Source organism: Phasianus colchicus, chromosome 8 (genome assembly GCF_987193195.1).
Source record: "Phasianus colchicus chromosome 8, bPhaCol1.hap1.1, whole genome shotgun sequence".
NCBI lineage: Eukaryota > Metazoa > Chordata > Aves > Galliformes > Phasianidae > Phasianus > Phasianus colchicus.
Genome location: NC_143443.1, coordinates 30,338,359 through 30,358,970, shown reverse-complemented (window position 1 = coordinate 30,358,970; position 20,612 = coordinate 30,338,359). Strand labels below are relative to the sequence as shown.

General features: G+C 42.3%; 1 protein-coding gene across 4 annotated transcripts in view; it reads left to right on the top strand.

Moving 5' to 3' along the window:
- The first annotated feature begins 2,074 nt into the window (after positions 1-2,074).
- The window catches only part of CACUL1 (CDK2 associated cullin domain 1), a 40,731-nt gene continuing 22,193 nt past the window's right edge, over positions 2,075-20,612 (top strand). Inside the window, exons 1-5 of one of the 4 annotated variants that reach the window (XM_090145566.1) lie at positions 2,075-2,516; positions 3,193-3,351; positions 6,916-7,042; positions 11,200-11,302; positions 17,002-17,079. In XM_090145566.1, the coding sequence (XP_090001692.1) occupies positions 2,213-2,516; positions 3,193-3,351; positions 6,916-7,042; positions 11,200-11,302; positions 17,002-17,079 (771 nt within the window). In that variant the 5' untranslated portion in view covers positions 2,075-2,212. The remainder of the gene's footprint in view (positions 2,517-3,192; positions 3,352-6,915; positions 7,043-11,199; positions 11,303-17,001; positions 17,080-20,612) is intronic. The other 3 variants (XM_090145567.1, XM_090145568.1, XM_031597405.2) reach the window with 3 other exon arrangements.

Below are 20,612 nucleotides of genomic sequence, written 5' to 3'. Positions count from 1 at the left end.
TAATTTTTTTAATGAATCATACTTTCTGTGGATAATGTTAGGAAACCTTGATCTTCCTTTTTAAACTGTAATACAGCCTGTGGCTACTGTGACCTGATTATCTGAAGCACTCAGGCAAAAAATAAAAAAAAAAAAGGTTATGAAGATTTAACAGTGACACTTATCTAGATAATTAAATATGATTCAGGAGTCTGAAACTAAGTGCTGCTGCTGGTCTGCCATCTGCATGTTACTCTGTGGGCTAAAGCATTAGAGTGTACCAATGAGCTCACTGCAAGCCTTCAGACTCCGAGGATTTTATGGAGATGTGAGGACACTCAAGAAGCTCTTGTCAGAACCCTGCATGGCATTGCCAATTAATACTGAAAATAATTACAGCTGCGCTACTGCAAAATATTATTTTGCAAAGACTGTATTTAAACATAATTCAGATTTCCACATGCTGATGAGGAAAAGAGGAACCAGCGCGGACGGGTCTGTGAAGTGCATGCAGAAACAAGTGCTTCATTAATGACAAAATATTTGATAGCGCCTTTATCGGCATGCAGTCATGTGTTTAAATAGCGTGAGCCATAGATGACTGTTTCAGCTTCTCATCTGCCTTATGGGAGGCAAGAAAGGGCTCCTTGTTTGATTTGTAAGATGAGACAGCTTGTTGCACAAGGCAACAGAGGAGACTGTACAGAGAATGCTGCAGCCAAGCATTCCCTGAGCTGCTTTGGACTCCTGCCACAAGGAAGTGCAGTGGGTGCAGCCACCGTGCAGGGAATGTTGTGAAAGGGATTAGAAAGGAAACATACCTCTAAAGAGTGCAGCAAAGAAAATGAATGGCCCCACCTGGTCAGTAAACAACAGAGGTGGTAACTACAGATGTGTGCAACATAGGGCTGTGAAACAGAAATGAAATCCTAGGATTTAAAAAAATAAATAAATGATGGGTTTCTTTTACTTCTTTTTTGCTGCTCTTAGATGTTAACATAAGAATTTCTGAAACGAATCGAGCACAGATAAATCCCTACTGATAAGTTCCAGATTTCTTCTCAGGTCACGGTGTTCCCAAATGCTAGCAAACAATCTGAGAGCTGCTCCGGGGCCACTGGAAGCAGTGAGTGGGAGGCACAGGGGAGCTGCTCTGCAGGTGGAGAGCACAAACATGTCTTTCTGGAAGCCAAGAGATGCAAACCTTATTTATATTCCTTTGTGATTATCAGAAAATTGCAACACCCAGCCAAACCCAAACCCTGTGTCTGAATGGGCCGTGCTCACTGCCCTGGGCAGCTGTTCTGTGCGTACCACCCTCTGGTGCAGATCCTTCCCCCCAACCCCCACCCACCCGTCCCCTCACACAGCTCCATCCCGTTCCCTCGGGCTCTGTCGCTGTCACAGAGCAGAGCTCAGCGCTGTCATGAGTGCTGCCCTCAGCCTGCTCTGCTCCGGGCCCAACAGGCCCATGGAGCTCAGCACTCCTCACACACCTCTTGCCCTCCAGACCCCTCACCATCTTTGCAACCCTCCTTTGGATGCTCTCGAGCAGTTTGATGTCCTTTTTGTACTGTGGCACCCAAACTGCACAGAGCACTCGAGGTGAGGCCACAGCAGCACCGTGCAGAGCAGGACAACCCCTTCCCTCGACCACCATTCCGTGTTGCTGCCGTGTGACAGATGGCAGCAGAGGGGCAATCTGACAGAGCGGCGTCAGACAAAGAAATGCACTTGAAGCAAAAGCGTGCCACTGAATTCCTCCATGCGGAAAAAAAGTGGCACTCGTTGATGTCCATTGACGCTTGCTGAATATTTATGGGACCAAACAGCGGGCGTCAGCACAGCGAGGCAGCGGGCAGTCACACTTAAAGGAAAAGAGACATTACTCGTTTTGCTGCCCGAGAAGCGGAGCCCTGGCTCCCCCCAGGCGCCCTTCACAGCCCTGCCACGTGCCGCGCGCCACGTGAGCGCAGCCCCGCCCACTTCCGCTCCGTGCTCCAATCACCGCGCGGCCCCTCCGTACTACACTTCCCAGCGTGCCCCGCGGCGCGGCCCCTCCGCCTCCTTCCGCCTTCCGCCTGCCGCAAAGTGTCGCGCCGCGGCTCGCGGGCTGTGCCGGTGGCTGCGGGCCGTGCCGGTGGCTGCGGGCCGTGCCCGGAGCGAGCCCCGGCGGCGGAGCGCGGCCGCTATGGGTGGAGGGCGCTGACCCTGCGCTGCCAGCGGCGGCGGCATGGAGGAGGAGAGCATGGAGGAGGAGGGCGGCGGCGGCTGCGAGGCCATGATGGACGACCAGAACCACAACAACTGGGGCGCCGGCAGCTACGGGCGGCACCTGCTGGGCCCCGCCACCGCCGCTCCTCTCGGCGACCGCCTCCTGCGCGGCCCCGCGGGGCCTCCGGCCGGACCGCTGCTGCCTGTGGAGCCCGAGGCCAACGGCGTGCTGAGGGGCTGCGACCCGGCGGGCTCTGCGGGCAAGGGGGGACCGGGAGCCATCGCCGCCGCCATCAACATCAACGCCTCCACCTCCAAGTTCCGTGAGTGAGCCCCGGCTGGCGGGGCTGCCCGCTACCTTCCTCCTTCCCGTCGCTTGGAGCTGGGCTGGCCGGGGGTGGGGCTCGGAGCCTTCGCGAGGCGCTTCGTGGAACGGGGTCCCCGCTTAGGGGGAGGAGCGCCTTTCCGAGCGGTGCCGCGGCTGCTGAGCTGTGTCACGGGCCGGGGGTCGGCACTGCGGGACCCCGTGGCCAGGCCTGGGGCTCGTGACTTGGGGAAGTGAGCCCAGCAGCAGCAGGGAATGGTGCAGGATGGTGCCAAACCTGTTGGCTTGCTGGAGAGGAAATGCGTGCAGACCTGTCCCCAAAGGGTTGTGTATGTCTGTAGAGGCCTGGGGAGAGAAGTAGAGAGTGTTTTCACGGAGAGGTAGATTCAAACCATTGTTTGCATCAAGCTTTTAGCAGCAATGGTAAATGTAGACCTTTTTCTGCCTTTTTGCTGAGCTAAGGCTGAAGGAAGGGAAGGTCTTTCTGTTCTTCTTGATTCTGCTTTCATTTCTAGGAGTCATATATCTGGGCAAAGTATGCCCTTTTCCCTGTTGGCTTTCAGGAAACTTGGGCTTGGCGAATAAATTCCTCGAACTATAGCTGTGTAGTTGCCATGATGAAATTTTGATGGGAATTGCACTTTTTTTTTTTTTTTCCTTCTTCCCTGTGCCAGCTCACCTGCATAGCTCCTCAGAAGCCAGAAGTTCAGGCTCCTTGCAGCCCCAGCTCCGTGGCCCTCGGCGCAGTGCCAGGGCCGGCTGCTTTGAAGCTGAGGCTCCCAGACTCCCACAAGTTTGCTGGCTTGCTGCCTGCCCAGCTGTAAGGGCCCCAGGTACCTTGGGGTGGCTTGTAAATGCTTGGGAAGGTTGCAGAGAAATGGTGCTTAGCCTTGCTAAACGGAGCCCTTCAATTCCCAATTCAGAAGTTGAGAGCTGGAGTTTTTCCTTCTATTTCAGAATGAAAATGCTTGCAAACTTTGGATCTTAACACAAATGGGGAGGTCATTTCCTAGCTAGTCTATAGCATATATGTAAGGGGGAGGAAAGGCAGCTCTGTGTGATTTTGCTTAGTGTGTGCTTTTTTGAGTTCTTGATTTTGCTTCTTCAGCATTAATATCCAATATCCCAGTTGTCTTACTGATGTTCAGATATTTTTAAAAAGAAAGTGAAGAGTCCCTTAAAGTGCAAAAATCTGAGAGTTGTTACATCTGGTACGACTTTTCTGCACCTTTACCTACTGTTGGTAGGTCTATGTATATGAACAGCACAAATCCAATGAGATAGTGAGGATAGAGAAAGTACAGGAGCTGAACTGGGATCCTGCATGTTCCAGTCCTCATGCTGACAGAGGACTCCTCCATCTCTACTTAATTATCACATATAGATAAACAGAGAGGTTTCCTCAGAGGTAAACGTGCAGTGAATAGGGAGGCAGCTGTGCTCATTCCCCTCCTGTCTGCTGTGCCTTTGCAGTGGCTGAGCACACGTGCAAAACTGCTTGTCAGTACTGAGCTTGACAAGAAAGTTGTCTGCTTTGTGCTGCATGAAGGGGTTCTTCCAAGAAGGGCTGTTCTTTGCTTGTCGTGAAACTGAAACTTCCTTTTGGACACGTTGTCCTGCATTGACACGAATGGCTTATTTCTTGTAGTGCTCTGGTAAATTGGAGCTCCGGTGACATTAATGTTGGTTTATTCCTTTGTATTTTTCCTCTAAAGTAAACAAAAAAAAAATGTCACCTGTGTTTTAGTATGTAGTTATTTACAGCTTATTGCTTTTGTTCATGCTTTTAGTTGCAGGCTAATGTGGTCTAGTGGGCCCTTTTTGGTCTAATTCATCTTGTAGATTAATGGAGGAAGAAGGTTAGAAAGATTTAGAAGTTTCCATCTAGGGGGTGCAAGTAAATTCTCCTTCCTTTAGATTTGGATAAGGCTGAGAACTGAGATGTGGTAATGTGTATCTCCTTTAATAGCTTTTATTCAAGTTAAAGCAACATAAGAAAACCTTCCATGTGGTGAACTTATAAGTAAACTTATTTCCAGTTGATTAGATTCAGTCCTAGCTAATGATTTGTAAAGCAACTCTGCTATGAAAAACGTTTCCTCATTGTCATAAAGGAGGAAGTAAGAACTTTTAGTGCTTTAAGAGAAACCTCTTCCACACTGGTAACCGGGGGCATACCCTAGTTGTGGGGAGGATGTGCAGTCTTCTTTTTTCATCCTTTTCAAACGAGGGTGAATATGAATATATGTAATCCCAGTTCCATTTTGGATGGGCACGTGGGGCTGTGAGTGTCAGCATATCCATAAGCCTCTGCCTGCCCTGTTGCATAATGTACAGTGCTTTGCACGTGGCTGCATACACAAATAGTGTGATGAGAGGAAAAAAGGAGTTTAACATTACGTTTACTAATCAGTCTTAGTGCAGATAGAGAAACCTGTCATTAAAAACAAACGAATTAAAAGCTGCTGTGATGCAGATCCATGCACTGGCCATATCCCCTCGCAAACTGTTGTGCTGTAGCACAGCAAGTCTCTTGTCAAGCTGTGTGAGTACAAGAGAGAAAGGAGAAAAAGACAGACGTGGGTCTACAGCAATGGCTGCAGCTCTGCCCAGCACTCTTAGGTATCTGTCTGATGTTCTTATGCTTGCACAAAATGTTTTAGAGTTGTAGTGCACATTGCTAATTAATGGTAAGGCTTAATGTATTTCACTTCAGTGATGAAATAATCAAAGCTTCTTAAAGATGTCTTGCTTCTTTCTCACTTAAATTTTTATCGACTGAGTAAATGACAGGTGATGGACAGACCACGATCTGCCTAGCTGGCAGCAGGTTGGGTTCCTTTATGCCTTCATCCCTTCCGTTTTCAGCCATGGCTTTAAAAGAAGGGTGGCTTTTCTGTGTTACTGTAGTAAACTTTTGGAGTGCTTTTCAGGTAAATTGCCTTGCATAAATAACAATCAACAGCATCACTGATTGTTACTAATATTCTGTTCTCACTGTTCCGTACCTATGACCTTTCTAGCCCCCTTCCTGGGCTATGCAGAAAATGTGTTTTTCTTATCACTTGGGTGGGTGATACATGCCTACTCTTGGATTTTCTTTTTATAATTCCAGTATTGTTTTTTTTTTTGCCATCCTTCTGATAGATGGTTTAGAGAAGGCTGTATTTAAGTTCCGGCTATGGTACCAAAATATTTAGGTTATGCTTTGAAACTCATGCATATTCTTTTTCACTGCTGCATTTGACTTGCACAGTGGTTTTTTTTTTTTTGAACTTCTAAGTGCATGGAAAAGCAGCAGTCGCTTTTCTAGCTTTGCTTGTGAAATATAATTTGCTGGAGAGTATCAGCGTCCATTGAATCAGATTTGGGTGGAGCAGGGAGAGAAATGAAATGTGTGTTGTTACAGAATCCACCACTTCCCACAAACCTGACCAATCTCAAGAAAATCAAGCTTATCCTCTAGAATCACCCTTACCCTGCAGGTTGGAAATGGAGACAGATGCATATTCTTTGAAATCTTGGATGCCTGTTGTAAGGATAGACTGTTAAGAACAGCATCCTGAAAAGATGGAGAGAAGAGGTTACAGATGGTTTTAGAAGGGTTGTTGTAGTTTTTGTAAGGTGAGCTTCCTGATCCTGAGGTGGTTCTCGCAGAGCTTGCAGTAGCAGGATACTGCCTTCAAAAAGGCTGTTGCTGACTTGGGACAGTTGCTGAAACCTGAAAATGATCTGGTTTCTGGATTAGAAGAATAAAAAATAGTGACTGTTTGATGGGTTGGCCTTGGGCTCTTAGCAATGTAAATGTTGTGCCTGGCCTGTCTTCAAAACTGAAGTGTGGGAATCAAAGTGCTTTTAGGAAACTAGGTGGAACCCATGAATGTTTCTTATGCAAATCTGATGGGGCTTTTTTAGAAAGCATTTTGTGCTTTAGCTGAGTAGTGCTTCTAATGGGTAGGCCTTGCTGCTGCTTTCTCCTTCTGTGTATATATCAGTGGAATATATATATATATATATATGAAATATATAGATTAGGAATATATATTAGGAAAGGATCTTAACTACGACTGAAGACAAAGGAAACTGTATGAAGGTTTAGGCCAGGTGAGCTGCTGGCCTCTGGGGTGCATAACAGCTGCTGGGAAGGACACTGGAAGAGGCGATCTATCCAGGCACCATTTGGCAGATTTTTCTTTTTTTTTTCTTTAAATTTAAATAAAAAGATGCAAATTAAAGTATGGGCTTTATTTGTAGATGAGGTTATCTTAGCAGAACTGAATTGTTCCTTTTTTTCTTTCTGCAAGCCCAGAGGCGTGATTTGAAATTGCACCTCACTCATTTGCTTCCAATTGTTTAACTAAAAGTCACTAAATATAATTTTCCTCTTTTCCTTGTAGTAATGAATGTTATAACGATTGAAGACTATAAGAGCACATATTGGCCAAAGTTGGACAGTGCCATAGATCAGCTTTTAACTCAGAGTCCTGGTGACTACATCCCTATCTCCTATGAACAAATATACAGGTAAGGAAATCTTTTGAGTGTTTCGTGACTTCCTTTTTGTATGTTATGTTTGTTCTGTCTTGCAGCATGTGTCGTGTTTTCTATTTATGTGGAAGGAAGGGAAGGTTATATAAAGTAGAACATTATTTAAATCATTTGAATGGGTAAATATCAGATAAATAACTTGATATCCCATATTGTCAGAAGTAAATACAGAGAAAATACATGAAATGTTGATGCAAGAATAATCTCCACCGCAGTTGCTTACTGTAAAGCATTACAAAATATACTGAAGTCTCAACATCCCTTTCCTCAAAGGGGAAGAAGAGAAGGGCATGGTAGGTGTTTGACTTAGTATTTCAAAAGGAGTTTTTGTCATAGTTAGCAGGAGTCAGTTTGGTCCAGGAGAAGTGCTGGAGTAAATTGAAGCAATTGAAGTCCTTTCATATAAGGTATCGCTTGTGTGCTTCACATGAGATTGGGTCTGATTCCTTTTTGACAAGCCATCCTGCTGCTTCTGCATATGTGATAAAGGCTGACATGGTCCAGTCCCTTATGTCTGCTTTCCTGTCTGGAGAACACCTGACTTGTGCCTGGCCTGGAGATTTGCCTTGCTTTGCTCAGAAAGGAATCTTGTCTTTCAGCAGCACTGCGCTGCAGATACAGCTAATGCTTGGTTGGTTACAGCAGGAAGGTTTGCTTCAAAGCTGTGCTACTGCTTCAGACAAAAATACTAAATCCTTTTGAGGCCTGTCAGTTTCTTAGGAGACTGACTAAAATGGATGTTTTTGTTCTGTAGGTGACAAGTATCTAGGTGTAGGAAAATAGGGCAGAAACTGGGGGGCTGCTGCTGTTTGCTGGTCCTTGCCTGCAGCACAACCAGTAGCGTAGTGTTGCACATCGAGGAATAACGCAGGCATTTCAGTCAATGCTTGCTTTTTTTTTCAGAAAGTTTCGGCTCTATCTCCTATCCATTTGTTCTTAGCTGTTGGTCCATCTAGTTTGAAACTCTGGATTAAAGAGCCAGATACCAGATTGGCAGACCTTCAGTCTTCCATCTTAATTCCAGTTAAGAACTTCAGTAAAATTCCTCTTTCCTCTTCAAGCTTCTGGAGCTGCTTTTGTCAGGACTCAGACATCAGCACGTGTATAAATAATAATGGTAGTCAATTTGACTTGGGGTGGGTTTTGCAACTGTAGTGTGGGTAATGAAACTTCCCTCCCCAGCTTGAAATTACATATGTGCAAACAGCCATCAGGAATAGTGAAGTCATCATCTGCTGGCAGTCTTCCATAATTGACACGATCTATACCTAGTTAGGATTCTTTTTAAATTTATATATTAAAGGGATAATAGGTTTTAAGTTAATCCTATTTAACCCTTAGTCATCAGAGTGAAACTTAATGCAGTATTTTAGTGAGACACAGATGTCTGAAGCATGTATTTTTAGTATTATTGAAACAAGCCTGTAACATAGCGATGCTGAGAAAGTTGGCATGCCACTTCTGGAGTTTTCTTTTAAAGCTGCTTATGGATGTATTTACACTGACACAGCCTTTTCCAGCCTGGAGATTTATTCACTGTGGTGTCCATTTGCCTGACTTATAATCTAGACAAGATAGATTGAGGATGGAAGAAAGCTCCTTTTTTGTTGAATTTATTGATGATGCTTCCATGGAGTATCACAGAAAGTAAGTAGTAGACTTAGGGTGTAGATCCTCTCTGCTTCCCTACACTAGTTCTTTGCTTTGAAAATTAAGTTGTTTTTTTTTTTTAATCTCAAGCAGCTAGATATCTCTTTTGCAGTGAAACTGAGCTGAAAATAGGCTTGTCTGTTTTGATAATCTTTGTGCTGAATAAAGGAACTGAGGTTTCTTTGTTGAAAACTTGAAATGTCTTATTAGATACATAGGCTAGAGTATTTTCTGTAGTCAGTAACTATAGGTGAATTCTCCACAGCAGTGAAAGCTAGGAGATAACTTCAGAAGTGTGTATGCTGATATTTGCTGTGGATCAATTTACATATAAGCTATCAAAGTGTGTTCAGTGACTGTTCTCATCTTTGAGTCCAAAGCTTGCTTGTTTATAGTTACTTCCTCTTAAAGGAATGAAGTTAAATACTGACGGAGTTGTAACAAAGTGAGATGAGGAAAATGTGGGCAACCCAGTTGTTTCTGACAATCCTTACAAGTGTTTCTTAATGCTGATGCAAGTAGATCACTGTTCCTCAAGACACCTTAGAATCTCAAAACTTCATTCCTCCCACTAACTGTCCTACTTGAGTGGTGCTGAGCTATGCTAACGGACTAACAAGTCAGTGGCTTCTCTGGGGGTAATAGAAGGGCAAGGATGATTCACAGAGTCAGCCTACAATCGGGAAGTGAAAACAGGATCTGCAAATGGGGAAGTATCATCTAAATATAAATGTTCAGATAAAGTATAAACATATCCTACACGTACTTATTAAAAACTGGTGTTTGACTACAGGATATTTTGCAGAAGTAAGTACAGTGATAGTGCATGTAGCAATAAGCAGACCTGCTTTAAAATTCAGTTTAGTTATGAAGTTATAAATGAAGCTGTCAGCTTGAGGAAGCAGCTGTATACCCATTGGTGATGCAGCAAACAAACATCAGGCCGTTGCTGCTGTTGATGTGTTGGCAGGTTTGTAAGAGATCACAGTAGTCGTTCTGGCTTTTCTTACCAATGTTTCTTTCTTTGATCTAAATTAAATTGGTATGTTTGCTGTTGCAGCACAACAAATAACAAAATGTCTTCTGCTCCTGATTGTTCCAGAATAGGACCTGCTATTGGTAGACTTCATGTGAAAGAATTAGGTTTTTTGACTATTATTTTTTAAATAATACCAAACCACACATTATTTTCAAAATATAGGAGAGGGAGTGATGTAGGATATCTTTATTTCTTTAGAAAGCAACAATAGTGGCTTTACATAAGGGTGAACAAAGTATTTTTGGTGCTTTTGAAGTTGTCAAAGGGAATAAATATAAACTTGTAAAAGGTAAAGGAATATAAATCTGTTACTGGTAATCTGCTTGTCAAACCTTCTTCCAGAAGGGTTTGAGAGTGGCAGTTACTGAAGCAGAGTACTGGCTTCGCCCCTGAAGTCACAAGTGTTGGTGCTTTACCTCTCCTTTGCATTACAAAATTAGAGTAGCCCTGAGCTGTGTCAGTGCCACCTTTTTTCAGTTTTTTTTTCAGTTTTTTTTCCTGGAATCACTTGCTCAGTAAGAAATCACTTGTGATTATTCCCTTGGAGGCATGTGTTGCTTTTCTTTAGTCTGTAGGTACCATTAAAAACATACCAGAATTGTAGTCTGGGGTCTGGATGTCTCTGTATTTACATTTGTCTGTGCATGTTCGAAGGAACAGTCTTTGACCTAAGGTCCTTGTTCTTGCAGTACTCCATGTAGTCAGGGAGAGAAGGGCAGGCAGGAGAGAGGCATGGGGAGGAGGTTTGGTCTGACCAAGGTCCAGGTGAAGGCTTCCTGTGCCTCTCAGTTTTTGGCAGCTATCTTTCAGGGGCTGACTTCAGAGAATGTAAGCACTGTAGTGAGGCAGAAGTTACTTGGTGCTGATAATGCCCTGAAGATTACTGTCTTAATGCTACTTGCTGCTTAATATAGTGTGTGTGTGTGTATTTGTCTTATAACCATTTGTAAATGTGTTTTAAGTACTTAGACCAATGCAGATATGCTGTTATTGCAATATGAGAGCAGTAAAATGTTCTTAAAAAGCAAAAGTGACACTGAAGAGCAGAATTAATACAGCCAATCCATGAAGTGGAGAAGAGCATGTTGCTCTTTGCACATCTTTGTTTATTGTGAAATATAGTTGTTTTTTTTTTTTAAGGTTTTAAGTCACAGAAGATAGAATAACATGCATAGGGCTTTATTTTCAGAACTTCTGCTGGTCTGTTCAGAAGTGCACTGTTAGAGTTCATTGTAAGTTAAGCTGTAGTTAGGTGGGGATGAAGAGTGAAGGCATGGATGACTTAAGAGTCTACCGGAGTAGGGCTGCATTTAGAAGTTCAACAATCATTCAGTTAAGTCTATTAGCATCTGAATTGAGACTTGAACGAAATATTTTGAAGTCTGTTACCTTTCATTGCAAACTGTTGTAAGTTCATTGTTTGTTCCTATATTTGTTTCTGCAGTTGTGTGTATAAGTGTGTATGCCAGCAGCATTCGGAACAGATGTATAGTGACCTAATAAAAAAGATAACTAACCACTTAGAGAGAGTCTCAAAGGAGCTGCAGGTAAGAAGCTGCACAATCTAATTCTATCTTTCCTGGGATTTGTGCTTATATTGAAGCAGCATGTAGATGGCCTATGGAGGGTGTTGCTGTTAATTCTAATTTACTCCAGTTTACTAAATTGAGAACTGCCTCACTCACTGACAGAATACCAACTACTAGGTCTGATTGGATGGCACCAATTAGCCTTAGAGATACTGTGTGGACAGCAGTGCTTAAAACTTAATATAATACAGAATCAAAGATTTGAGAAGGGGAAATCTAAAGTGTAATCTGGTATGCAAACACTTCAGTCAAATATAATCTGAGCATGATATGGATATCTGCCATTGCTTTGTTAATCTTTATAAACTGCTTTATAGTCTTTGTGCTTCATAAGCAGTGTGAAAATAAATCTAAAGGAAGAAATTAAAGTGAATTAAGTGTGCAGTAATTCATAACTGGTATTTCATAATCCACGTGAAGATTGTGTGCTACAGTTTATTCTGCATTTTTCTCGCCTATCTCTAGATGTCAGTGGTTTACAGCAGTCCTAATACAACTTGTATATACCTATCATCTTTACATCTTATTTGTGCATCCATGTTTGTTTTCATGTGTGTTCCTTATTGAAAATCCCTTTTAGGTTAGAATCTCCAGGCATGTGCTTGACATTGTCATCACTAGCAGCAACTCTAATTTTCTTAGTTTTTGTCATTTTCTGACTGATTTTTGGGTTCTGTTTCATAACACTGGCTTGTTGAGTCAAGCAGAGATGCCAAATGCCTAGGAACCCTAAATTATAGCAGTTCTTTCAGTGCTTCTAATAACTGATAGGTAACTTCAGTCAGTTGTGAGCAGTTTTACTGCTAAGTGCGTCAGGTACCTCTGGTTAAACTTGCATATCCATCAAAATATACCTCACTGTAATCATTCTGATGTTGTGCTCTCATGTCATGCTTTTCCTCTTGTTGCTTTCCTTAAAAACACAGAACGAAAACCAAAAGAAGACAAGATCCCACAGTGTAGTGGATGTGATGTCTGGGACGGTCTTTAACTATGAAATATCTAGGTCATCTGGAATTAGATTTCTTGCTGCTTTTCTGTTTTATGATTTCTTTATTCCTCAAACGAGACAGCCTCAGCTGTTCTGTAACTGCCTGTCAGTGCAGATAAACATAATGTTTAGGATGAAGTCTTCCCTGGGTCCCGCTGAACTGGTGCAGCCTGTACATTTTTCCTCTGATTTGAGAAGAATCATTGCAGCTGTACAGGTTTGGCCAGTTCTTCTGATACATTCTGTAGTAGAGTACTACACTGCTTTGAATTTGGAAATACCCCAATTCTTTTCTTTGTAGCAGTCCTTGATGGCTTCCTCAGTTCTGAAACTGCAGGTTTTGATGTTTCCCTTGGCAAATACATTCATTCTTCTGCCTAAAAACAAGGTTGTCTTCTGAACCTGAATTGTGGAAGGAGTAATTGACAACTATGCAACCTTTGTCTTGCAAAAGTTTTCATACATAGGGTAGACACACCTTATGGCAGGTGGCAGGAGAGTGGTAATATAACACTGTATCATCTTCAGGTGACTCTGTTTTTGAGTAAATGATAAATACATCTTTTTGAGCTGCTTGAAGAAAAATCTGTATGCCTTAAAAATTGTTCTGTAAAGAAACTGTATTAGTTATGGATTGTGACATTACTACAGTGCATTTCATTATCCTGTGTCTTTCCTCTCTGTACCTTTTGGTGACATGTAGTCACTTGAGTTTAGGGCTGAAGCATGGTGCTAGATCTTTACCATACAAAAAAATCACTTCACCATCAAAAGATCACTTTGTAAATGTTGGTCACTTGGAAGTTTCCAGTTCATACAAATAGGATGTATGCAAATCCTTTCAGTGCACAGTATGTGATGTTTCACTTTCTCTGATGTAAGCTCATTCCATCTGCCAACAATATTCAATTGAATTGTGGAGTTCTCTTGAGTTGGCAAGGTGTGACTTAATGAGCGGTAATATTTTTATGTATAGAGAGGTCAAGGTTGCTCAGGACAAGCCAGGGTTTCTTTTTGTGTGAGGAAGCAGATCACGACGACTGAAATGGCGGGCAGTTGCAATGTCTTGTTCTGGACAAGCTGAACAACAGCTTTGCGTAGAAGTGCAATGGTTTCATGGCAGGTGGATTGCAGAATATCTACGTGTGACCAACATGCCAGAGCAAGCCATTCCATGCTAGGAGTGCTCATCAGGAGCAGAAGCAGTAAAACTGTCAGATACCAAATGGTGGAAGTGCAGCATCTAAGGAGACCAGTCCGACCTGCTTTTGCTAGTTTCTCACCATACTGAAGTTCATCCTCTTTCCTTGCTGCATTTATTGCAGGAACTCCCTGTGTATTTTTTTCCTCTGCTTGTCTGGTAAGCCTGCCTTTGGCTGAAGTTGCTGAAAGGATGGAGGTGGGCAAGATTGGTCTGGGTGCCCCTGGTACTGCTGAGGATGTGCTGGGATATGTGCTGACTTCTGCTCTCGCTGATTGGGTATTGTGTTGTGTGGTGCTGGTGTTTGTTACCCTGAGCACACCTGAAGGGCTGCCCCACACATTTTTTGGCTCGAGAAGTTAATCTGTGGTGGTGAGGGAGGAGTTAGGAAAATACGAGTGGGCTGAATGCACACTCAGTGTGTTCGGCATTGGGTGAAAAGCCATGAATGTTACCTGCTGAGAAGTACATTGAAATGAGATGACTTTCTTGTTGTTGCATCATCACTCCTTTGAGATGAATATATCTCAAGACATGTCTAGCTCCCTCCTGGCTGTGCAGGTCAGTGATCCTCTCCTCTGGCTGTTTCACTTAGGGAGAAGCTATGAGCAAGGGTTGCCTTCCTTTCTCCCAGCTGATGTTGGACCAGCTTTTCTGCATTAGTATGATTGAGTTTTGCCTCATGGAACTTCCAGTAATTAGGAAAATGAAGGTTCCCTAACTCTTGAGTTGGTCAGAATTCTGGTTTGTGTTTTAAAGAGAGTGATGGCAGAACACACAAATGGATGTACTTGCTGTTGTTCTGAGGCTATAACACCTGTATGCCTACTGTTTTTTTTTTCAAGGTGCTTTATTTGGAAACTTTTTATTGGTAATGGACATAGCCCATTATGCTGTGGCTTAAAATAATTACAGCTGTCTTTGTGGGTAAGTGCTGAGTCGTTCAGAAGTATGAGATGGGGTGAATATGCAGACATAATTCCAATTTAAATATATTTCCTTTTAAAAATAGTATAATATAAGACTGTATTTGCATTAATGATGAGTGTTTGGCCTAAACATGTCTCTTGTGCTTTGGTAAAGTCATTTGAAATTAATTGCTCTGTCCATTATGCATCTCTTTAGGAAGTGATACTGGGAAGGACTTTGAGAATTGGCAATCAGAATGTACCCAGGCATTGAGCAGGCCCATGACGAAGTGCAAGTACAGTTAACCTATTATTGGTTTGGTTAGAAAAATCTCAGTAATTCGCTTAGAAAATGACAGTAAGGTGAAAAGCAATAGTTTGTTGTGTTCACAAGGCTTTCATTTTAGAGCAAAAGAGAAAAAGGGTTCTCTTGATTCTAAGTCTTTATGAGAAACAGTCAGTTCACTGACTGTAATTCTTACTAACTTCACTGAACATAAGAGAAGTCCTGTCTTTCTCTAAGTAAATAAACACTAGTTTGTTTGCATGCTGTTTATTTTAACAAACAGAGCTAAAATGGCAGAATTTCTTGCTTAGATTCCACCTGTCTAAAAGCACTGTACTGAGTTTGGGGCCAGTTGCTGATAGCCTGTTTACCCTCTTGGATGCTCTAGAGAGCTTGAGGTTTTTCTCCTTTGTTATATGATGAGAGGAGTGTGTTTATTACAAACAACACTGTTTTATTATGAACACGAGGGAGCTGAGCAGTCTCTGGTGTTGGTGGATGCGATGCGCAATTGTTGCGTAGTCCCTGTTACCTGCAGGTTGAGTCTTTGCTGTGCAATGGCAGAGAGCTTTTCTGCCTAATATTAATCCTTGCACCTTCTGAGCCTTCTTTGTTGCCAGCTTTCAAACCCACTGGGGCTGCATATGAAAAAATCTTTTCTCATCTTCCAATCTATTGATTACTTGGAAGAATATGTGTTAGCATCTGGTTACTGTCAAAGTCATTCTGTCTTAACGACTGTTGTCTCTAGGCACTGAGTGCCTTGTATTGTGCTGTTGTCTGTCATCTCCTGTCTTTAGAAGTGTGTCAGCAGTATCCTTTGTGGACAGCCTGTTCCTTTCTTGCCTCTTCCTTTCCTTATCGTGTTTGTCTTCTGCTTGTTCCCTGTGATTTCAGGGAATTTTGTCTTCCATTGATGAGTGGGCTGTCATTTCCTTCCCCAGTTTTTTCTGAAATACTAAGTTGATGGTTACTAATCTGCCAAAATGGCAAGGCTGTCAGATGCCTGATTGGAACTTCAGATTATGTTCTGAACTTTGTTTTTGTTTTAGAAACTGTTGTGTAACTTTCAGTATTTCTGCTGATTACAGGAGTAGACTGTGAAGCTTTAGGTGGCTTGTTGTGTTTTGCTTATGAACTCTGCTATAGTCACCATGGTGTTATAAAGTGCGACCAGGTATTGCTTTGAGTGCATGGTGAAACTGAACTGGGCAGTGTTAGGTACAACACAGCAGTTCTTCTTAGTATACTTTAAGTTTTAGCCCAAACTGTTTTGTAGATACTTTGCTTTCCTTCCAAGGTATGTTGAAGGTTACACATGTCAGAAGTTCCATGATACAGCCACCATCTCTGCCTATTTTTTGTGTGTAAGGTCAGGCTGCTCACATCACCCATGTGAAGAATGCCATTCTTGTTTCACTGTTTGTATGGGTGCTGCTTGGCTTGTTGGCTGAATGAGACGTAGCAAGCCTTTGTGGTTGCTACAAGAGATGAAACATCAGGAAAGTAACACTCAAAGTAGCTCTTATTATTTTTAAAATATTTGATTCCCTTGAACGCTTACCATAGTTACTAGAGTTTCTCAAGCACTGATTTAGGAAAGAAATCTGTGACCACTGTGTTCTGCTTGTAGAAAAGAGCATAAGTTGTGCTGGAAAGTAAAGTGAGAACTTCCATTTCTTAAGTCATCTTATGTATGCTGGTATTTCTCAGCATTCTTCTGGGTCAGGTAATATATACGTATTTTTAAGAGGAAACTCAAACTGGCCATTAATCTGGTCAATGATATTTAAGGGGTAGAAGAATACCATTCTGCTGCTGTAGGCGTTCATCCAGCAGTTTTACCAAGGGAATATTACTTAATTGCCTGTAAAACAGGCTGTTTGTGTGGAACTGAATCAGATCAAATGAGTAGTACTAGAACTTTGTCAGAAACCAGATGTAGAAAGATGTGCATCTTGGTGTGTGGATGTCAAAAAGATGAAGGCAGTTATGAGTATTTATGATGTACGGCTTGAGGGCAGGCTTTTTAATGGGATGACAGTCTTTGAATGAATTGTACTTTGGCTTGATAAGTGTTCTTCATAAGAAGTTTTGATAGTGTGTTTGGCTGGTGAGATAGACCTGGGAATTGCCTATATCTGCAGGGCAAAGTAAGCAAATGATGCTTTACTGAGGAAGAACAAAAGCTGCTTTAAAAGAGTCAGAGTGCTTACACAAATAACGAGTTAGTTCATGTAGTTATAGCTGCACTCTCTTCTCACTTGGCAGGCATGGGAGAGATGCTGCAGCATGTGTGCTGGCATCCTGGCAGTGTGTGTTCCCAGGAAAATGGAACTGTGCAGCAGTGTAAGAATGCAAGCTTTACTGAGCATGTTGCTGATTATGCCAGATGAGTATTCATAAACGGATGAGCTTTGTGTTCTCAAACAAAGACCTGTTGTCATTGTTTCTCTCTTAAGAGCAGTTTTGTCTTGAGCCAGCAGCCTGCCTTTGCTGCTTGTTCTTTTGTGTGTTTAGTCAAAGTATGATATTCAGATTGGAGGAAAGAAAAGGTAAGCCATATTCACATATATGCAAGTTCATTCAAATGACTAGATAATAGATTAGATGTTAGAGTTTTAGGAAAGGGCATTTTAGTATACTGGATGTCATTGCTTGTTAGATGATGCCTACATCTTACACGTCATCCTGTCTCAAATGTGCTTTTAATTCTCATATCTCTTGGTGCCGAGATGTCTGTTATGTGGAAAGAAATTTAATGATGTCCTTAGCATCAGTCTTTAACAACAGCCACAATATTTTATGCTAGGAAGGTCTTCAAAAACAAGTTGAAGATGTTAAACGAGGTCAGATTTCTCAAATGATGGAGATGCGTTCATTTAACATCTTCAACTTGTTTTTGAATACAACTCAATCATAGTTTGAGAAATCTGACCTCGCTTTCTCCTGTGAACAGACACATTAAATGGTTGCTGCTGGAAACTGTTCTTAACTCTGAGTGGTAGATGAGAGCTTTTGTAGGAGAGAATTTAAGCTGTTTTTCCATATGGAGCCTCTTGAAAGGGAAAATGAGTTGTCAGATTGATGGGTTTCAGAATGAGGAGTGGAGGAATGAGGGTGCCTCTTTAGGGAAATCCTTAGGCTAGCAGTACATTTTTCTTTCTCTATATGAGTAGCTGCTTTAATACATCCCTCAGGTACGGTAGGAATGGTTTTTAAAGACTTAGTATTTTCTAGAGGGTTGTGAGGAATAAATATTATCATTTTTCTCCCTGTGTAATTAAAACAGCTGAATGTATGTGTTACTGTTTCTGGACTAAGACCAAGAATAAAAAATCCCAGTTCAAGCAGTTTCTTTATTTTTTTTTAATAAAATCACAGCAGACTGTATAGATTTTTAAATGCTGGCCATTTAATAGAAGAATCTTAGTAACCTCTATTTATTCACAAAAGCTTATGTTTGGCTGACTTAGTGCAGTGCTTTTTTAAAAATATAAATAAAATTCTTGTTTATATGAAGCTAATCCCAATCAAGTTGTTATCATACTAACATGAATGCAAGTACATCGGGAAAGTTCCTATGCTCAGACAAATAATTGCTGTCAGTCTGGCTGTTTTGAGCAGCTGTGCAACAACGCAGTGAGCAGAAGACACAGAGCTGGTTCTGTTTTCCCCACACAGGTTGCAGTGACTCATAGCTGACCTGTGAAAATACTGTTTTTGAGTTCTTTGGCCTGTGCTTGTGAGTGGTTTTCTTTAAGTTTACAAATCAAGCAATAATTCATGAGAGTTTGGTTGTTGAGCTCTTTTTTTTTTGAAACAAGTGGGATCAGGTTGTTGGTGCTCTTCTGTTTGCATCTCCAGCGCTGAAATGCTACCAGGAGAATAAAACTCAGTGGTAATGAGGTGTTAATGCCATGATTTTGCTTTCTAGAGGTTAAGAACAAAACGGAATGCTTGCCTAGTGAGTGCTTCCCGTGAAGCTCTTAGGACTTCTCTCACCCTCTTTTGTTCTGACCTAGAGCCCTCATTTTCTGCTTGGTTATAGGGTGGTGGTAGCCAACAACTTCCTGGTATTTTCTGATTGAAGGCTTGAGGTTGTTCTTGGAAGGCAGCTGGGTGTGCCTAGGACTAGAGGGAATGGTTTCAAGCTGCGCCAGGGAAGATTCAGGCTGGATATTAGGAAATACTACTTCTCTGAAACGGTGGTCAGGCGCTGGAATGGGCTGCCCAGGGAGGTGGAGTCCCCTTCCCTGGAGGTGTTCAAGGGACGTTTGGATGTTGTGTTGAGGGATATGGTTTAGCGAGCACCATTGGTGATAGGTGGATGGTTGGACTGGATGATCTTATAGGTCTTTTCCAACCTTAGTGATTCTGTGCATTTGTGATTCCTTCTTACATTGCTGTGTGACACAGGCTTTGCCTAGTGAGTGGTTTTCAGTGCAGCAAAAAGGTATCAAACCTTGATGGCTCCTGTAAACAGGAGTGGCAAACTGTTCGGGTGCTTTCTGTATTTTGTTTTAAGTGGAAAGTGTGGACTGTCAGTGTGAGGAAAAGCAGTACCCTGTGTCAGGCTGTTGTTGTCTGCTCTTCAACGTGCTCTTTGAAGTAGAATTTTCCTTTTTCTTTCTTCTTAGAAGTTGGTTACCAAGTCTTTATGAACCAGGGAATCTTAACCATATTTAAAGTTGAGGTTAAAAGAGACTGAAGCAGGAATACATTTTGCTTAGAAATACAGATTTCATTGCATGTTATTTGCAATAAATTATATATATATGTATGCACATACATGAAAAGTAGTCCCTGGGGTTTGTTGACACTTCTATACATTGTTGGCGTTTCACACTAAAACTTGTTTGGCTGCCCCTGAGAACGGAGTCTGCAATAAGGTTAATAACTTATATATCGTTATTCCTCATTTTGATCATAACCTTTGGCAACAACAGTATAGAATAACACTCTTTATTCCTCTGCCAGGTTTACCTTCCTTCCTGAAACGTGTGTTCTGTATCGGAGTTAGCTGTGAAAATTACTCATGTGTTCATTAAACATATTAAGAAGGGGAGCTAAGGGAGCCAGCATAAAGAAAAAAAATTTGTAAATGGATACCACTTAATAGAGCAAAACACCAATGTGAATTCTAACTGTTCTTTGGAGGCCTCTGCTGAATGTTCGTGCAAAGGTTGAAAAATCTGCTGCTTAAAGATAAGAGCTGTAAGCTGTGATAAGGTAGTTGTGGTGTAGTCAGTCTTGAGCATTTCTCACATCGCTGATGCTTTGTGTAAGATATTAGAGCTTGTTTTCTTGCAAGCTTTTTCTTGCTGCTGCATTTTTCACCCTCTTGCATAGGGCTGTAGGAGAGGAAGATGATGCAAGAGAAAAGAAGCTGCGCTTCTTGTAAGCGAGAAACACTTTGTCCTTGGGTGTGTGGCAGCAGAAGCTCAGGCAGCCAGCCCTACTTTAGTGAAGGGAGCACAGGAGGAGAGCAAGAGGTGGTCAGTGTTGGGGGCATTGGGTTTGCATGGTCAGGATGGAGTGTGGGTGAGTGGAGGAATGCTTTATCCCACCTCTGCATGGCCAGATATGTCCATCCTTGGCTTAGTGCACTCCTAAGTGCTCTGATGTGGCTCCCTGAATCTCCTCAAGTATCTGTAAAGCAAGCAGTGGTTAGTACTTCCATTTTCCTGCTTCCTCTCACAACTTAACTTAGCTAAAAAAAAGCCTGTTCTGCAGTGAGCTTCCATGTTTTTCCTTTGGGAAAGATGATGTTTTACAGAGAAAACAGCAGTGCTGTCACAGCGGTGCAGCAAGGCCTGTCAGGGAGATGGCACTTCCAATTTTTGTATGGCAGTTTTGCTTGGGCCTACAAGGTTGTGCAG